The 5,912-nt window shown below is 31.5% G+C and overlaps 1 protein-coding gene across 1 annotated transcript; it reads right to left on the bottom strand.

The window, feature by feature from the left end:
- Positions 1-3,183: 3,183 nt before the first annotated feature.
- LOC139896956 (pre-mRNA-splicing factor SLU7-like) lies at positions 3,184-5,311 on the bottom strand. The gene is made up of 6 exons (XM_071879589.1): positions 5,147-5,311; positions 4,308-4,894; positions 3,949-4,063; positions 3,692-3,795; positions 3,501-3,560; positions 3,184-3,401 (listed from the first exon to the last, which is right to left on the bottom strand). The coding sequence occupies exons 2-6, from the start codon at positions 4,884-4,886 to the stop codon at positions 3,381-3,383; spliced, it is 879 nt and encodes a 292-aa protein (XP_071735690.1). The 5' UTR covers positions 4,887-4,894; positions 5,147-5,311; the 3' UTR covers positions 3,184-3,380.
- Between the last annotated feature and the right edge of the window lie 601 nt (positions 5,312-5,912).

The raw sequence follows: 5,912 nt of genomic DNA on the forward strand, positions 1-5,912 counted from the left end.
GACCGAAAAAAAAAGAAAAAGAAAAGGAGTGTTTGATCTTTAAAACCTAGGTGATTAGATAAAAGATTTGTTTGTGTTAATTAAGGAAACAAAATATAAATATATATACATATACATATACATAAATCGATACATATATATATACATGTAAAAAAAATATTTATATATATATATATATATATATATATATATATATATATATATATATACACACACATACATATACACGGTTTACATATAAAAAAATAAAAACTATATATATATATATATATATATATATATATATATATATATATATATATATATATATATATATATATATATACACATATACGATATACATATATATACATAAACCTAACCCTAATTATTAAACCCTAATTAATTAAACCTAAACCCTAGGACATTAATTAAACCCTAGTCATTTATTACTAAACCCTAATCATTTAAAATACTACTTTAATTAATTAACCCTAATTAATTAATGAAACCCTAATATTACTTATACTATTATTTAACATTTATACACTATTACTATTACTAACACTTATAACCTACTACTTATATTATAACACATATAACATACTACTACTTATATTATATTATACGATTACGTTAGTCATTCACGATAAGGTGTGATTACTCGAACGTCAACGCTACTTAAGGCCTAGGGTGATCCTTGGTACCACTATGGGACGCTTGTGGATTACGAATGCCAAACTTAGATTTTGGTCAAGAAATCCTGGGCCAACCGGTAACAATTGGTCATTCTGGTGACTCGGCGGTGAAATAGATGTTTGAGTATGATGCACAATGTCAAACCCGACTATAGTAATCATACACTTAGTTATCTTCACACTTAATAGGTGGTAGACTTATTAAGGACAACTCACTAGTGTTCGACACTAATTTACTAAAAGTAGAAACTACTAAAAATGGAAACTTGCTAAAAGCAGAAACTTACTAAGAATGGAACTTAGTAAAATGAACTATACTTAAACACTTGCATACTTAAACTTAAATTTGGGCAAAACACTTAACTACTCTTAAATGTCAATAGGTTGACTTTCTGCTCACGATCATTCAAACTTTCTATTCCGAGGAATAACTCTCTCTCTACTTACTAAGGTGAATTTCATAGCCCTACTTTATATTGTGCACAACTTATTTAACCTTTTGGGGTGAGACACATGCTACTTTTACTTTTTACAATTTAGACACAAGTACCAACTGTTAAACTATGCTATACCCGGCTATGTTCGACTAAGTCCCTACAGTGATATTTTTAATTGCTCGTTAAATGCATTCTTAATTATAGGGGGTAGGCCTATCGGGAGTAACGTCCCCGATACATTTGACCAAGTCATTGCATTACTTAATAATGAAATTAAACCGACAAGTATAGACACAACTTGTCATTAGGTCAAACTTTGAACGTTTAGTCTAAATATCACGAATTGACATAACTTTTTGATCTCTGCGAGATCAACTTTATAAACTAAATCTTGTGGTCTAAAACAACGATCAAACATTTTTGTTAAACCTATGAACTTCACTCAACCTTTTTGGTTGACACTTTAGCATGTTTGTCTCAGGTGCCGATTGATCAAGCTTATTTACTTACTGCTTATGTGATGCTACTTGGACTTAGGATCAAGAGATATCGCATTTATTATTCTTGCATTTGAAACAATTACTTTATTGTAATTTCCATTATTGTAACGACATTCATTTTCCGCTGCGTACTCAATAAAGTTTGTTTTTATCATTTAGTATTGTTCTCGTATATTATAATATGTTGGTTTATTTGATATTAATGTCACATTCACCCCGGCCCTATTTGGAGGTGTGATAAATCAGACATTTCATGTAAATCTAGATTTCTACATAAACCCAATTTCCACCAACTAAACACTTTCTAACATATTTCCATGGCTACTTGGCATAGTACTAAACGATGATTTGCAGACTCTACACATTCTTGACACCAAGAACATAATGAGTGCATATAAATAGATCTCTTGATTGATACCAAGGCTAACTATCAGACTTTTGTATATACAAAGCAACATATCTCGCTGCAACACAAACATTGTTTTAGATGATAGTTGCAAATTAAATATACCTATAATCATTATCAAACTTTTCCCATGTAAGATTTTACTTCAGATGCCCATCTAAGCCATCTGAAGTAAAACATAAAAATATGATTATAGAAATGACTTATATCATATAATAATCCGGGTCTCAAACATTCAAGATATAAGATGATATTTCTACATATTTGACTTGGTTGGAGTAGGGACATTTTGAGAATAATTGACACCCGTTTGGGTTGTGTAATGGATCAAAACATGCATCTTTTTACATGTCCAAAGGGGTGAGCGGGACTGGCTGGAAACACTTTATATTTTAATTTATGTATTGTACGTTTTTAAGTTGGTTAAACTTACTATTATAACAAATGTGTTTTGGGAAGTATAAATGGAACCTAAATATTGTTAATATTAATGTGTTTAAAAAGGAAAAAATTTTATGGGCCGGGCGACGGGTTGGGTCTAGTATGAAATTGAATCTTTACATACACGAAACACGAATAAGAAAATTAAACAAAAGAACAATTGATATCAATAGTGAATCATTCAAGTAGACACCGTTTTCTCATAGTTGGTAATTCAATTAGTTGATTTTATATTTAATTTTAGATTAATTAAATCAACGCCAATTTTTTTTTTATTATTTTTTTACTAAGATAATTCTTAGTTTTAAAATGTTAATTCAACTGGCATTTGTAGAAAGAATTGGATCAATTTGCTTACTATTAATAATTTACTATACGATCAAGTTTAGTTGGTTGCTTGAATTGTGTACTAGTTTTTAGGTAAAATTGACTAAATATTTTTAAGTTGCATTTTAGCACATCACTCAAAACACCCACATTGTAATTATCTGCATCCCAAAAGAAATGTATTGTTCACATTGTACATATCTTCTTCGACCCAAAATAGATGTATTGTTTGTTGATGTGAGACGCACTTTAACCTCACAAATTGAAACACCAACAGGACAATCAAGCAAAAAATAGAGTAGGAATCTCCATGTGTTTCAACTGATTAGATAACAATATCAGAATAAACTAGTTTGTACTGGCATATTTAGATACACGAAACACGAATAGGACAATTAAACAAGGAGGTCATAACCATTACATTTGAAACATCAGTCGTATCAACATCAAACTCGGTTATTACAACTGCCAATAACAACCGGCTACCTCGCATAGCTTCAAATATAGTAACAAAATAACACGACCATATTTCATTATTATTGCCGGTTGAAAAAGTTCCAAAGCACTTGATCATTCTTCATACGATAAAAGCCTACATGTCATCAACTGTGACCTGATGCAAAAAAAAAAAAAAAAAAGGTGAAATTAATACCAGACGAAAGACTATAAGAATGGAGGGGATGCCACGAAATAAAAATAAAAATTCACATACATCATCATCATTACACTTGACATTATTCTCATCTTTCTCTTCTCTCTTCTTCTTGTCGTCCTACAAATAACAACAATCTGAGTATTAGTAACAATAAATCATTTCGCAACCACTAATAACAATATCAACACAAGTTCACAATAAAGCTGTAAAAAAAAAGCAGAAAAATAGCATAAAACTGATAAAGGTACCTTCTTAAGTGATTCAGCAAGTGTTTCTTGGTCCAAAACTAAGTCGTTTGGAGTATGTATTCCCCAAGTGGCGAGCTGCTTCTCTTCAGTAAGGGCCACCACATCTAAATTGACAAAACAATGTTAGTATAATAATAATAATAATAAATAATAATAAGGCAAAAAATTCATCTTCAATTAATGACAGATACAAACACATATGAAAGTCCAAGAAACTTGAGAAAAAATTGGCAGATGAAAAAAAAAAAAAAAAAAACCTTTTGTGGCTTGTTTGCTAGCAATATTAGCCTTCACAACATCTGTTGCAGCTTCAATACCAGCAGCAGCTGTACAGTAGCTGTTCCTTATGAAGCACTTAGGAAGGGACATTTCCTGCAGCCATTAACACAGATTATCACATAGTCAGATCTAGCTAGGCTTCCTGATATATACATACATATATATAGAGCCAAAAGCAAACATGGTTCATAAAGACTTCTATAAAAAATTCAGTACTGATTTAGTAACCAAATGTGTCCATTACTATAAAGTCCCAAGATTCATCAACAAAAAACGTATTATAAGTGCATACAAAAGACCATTAAATAGGGACATTAAAAAAGAAAACATAACGTACCTGTCCCTTAATGATCCTACCAGCACGATCATACTCAACTTCTCTCTCACTTTGTCCAAGTAACAGCTCCCTCGGTAGAGCATCACCAGCAGCCGCATTCCCATACTTTTCCACAATCGTCTCCTGCTTCACTTGCGATTTCAACCTCTCTTTATTATTAGCCTTATTAATTTTAAAGTTCTTATACCACAATTCAAACGTTTCCTGCGCATGTTTATTATTCAACTGCTTTAACTTCAACGCCTGACCACTTACTCTATTCTGATTATCCCCACCATAAAACTTAGCCGTATCCTCTCCAATACGCAGATTTCTCATTGTAAGCACACGTTTCTCAACTTTCGCTTCATCTACCTTTAAAGCAGTTTTTTTCTTCTTCTCTAACTTCTTTAACTCCTTTTCCTTCACATACTTCTTACAAGCTTCTTCACGAGCATTACACATTTCAATAACATGCGCATACGTGCACTCATTATCATCAATCTCAAATGTCTCTATCATCTCATCATCAGGTACACTGTCCTTACTAGTCCATTTTATTCCGCTACCCTTTTTGGTAGTGTACATTAACAGCCTCATATCTGAGCCTATATCATATTGAATTGCAAATTTTATAGCACTTGTTAGAAATATATTTTTGTATATATCTATGTACAATTAGATATGCGTATTTGTAATATAAAACCCTAGATCGAACTTAATTATGAGACATGAAATTTAATTCAGGCACAGATATATATATATATATACGCGATCTATGAATGAAAGAAAACATATTAGAATTTCTATTAGATACACGAAAAATTAATCTATTTCGTATGTGAGTTATGAATCAGTACCAGATGCGTGTTTAAATCTGTTGAGGATGAAACCCTTGTAGCCTACTGATATTAATATCTTGTCTTGAATAACAACAAAAGAACGAAGAAAACCCTAATTGAACCCTAATGGAAATAACACAGAAAGATGTGGCGTGATTGGCTTCTATCACAACGTGCGGATCTTAGTCGGTTCGGGTTAAAACTGTTCCGTCAATAGGAGTATATTTTTATAATTTTATTTGGCAAAATTACCCAAATCGTCCCTGTATTTTGATCATTTTTCCCGTTTCATCCCTATATTATAAAAGCTGCATTTTTCATCCTTAAATTTATCATATGGTCTCAATTTCGTCCCTGCTTAACATTCCGTTAAGTAGTACGTTAAGTGGATGCATGTGCCAGTCACATGACTTACTAACTATTTAATCTTCATCATGTTAAAAACCATAAGCCCTAATTTAATCAACCATTAAAATAATTTCAACACATTTCACTCAGATTCGTCATCAAATCTCCAAATAAAACTCTTCTATCAAAACCTTAAAATTAAATCACAAACACCATCTTCTCCTTCACCAAACACAATTTAAAACTCTATCTTCATCATCCCCAAATCAAATAGCATTCAAAACCCTAAAACTAAATTAAAATCTACACAAATCAAAATGCTGAAGCTAATCGTAGAAGCTCAATTTACAGAGGTGTCACCAGGCAAACATCGCAATCTTCTCAAAAAAGCTTCAATTTTTTATTATAGATGAACCTTTCAATCCCCTGATATACC

Source organism: Rutidosis leptorrhynchoides, chromosome 3, assembly GCF_046630445.1.
Source record: "Rutidosis leptorrhynchoides isolate AG116_Rl617_1_P2 chromosome 3, CSIRO_AGI_Rlap_v1, whole genome shotgun sequence".
Taxonomy (NCBI): domain Eukaryota; kingdom Viridiplantae; phylum Streptophyta; class Magnoliopsida; order Asterales; family Asteraceae; genus Rutidosis; species Rutidosis leptorrhynchoides.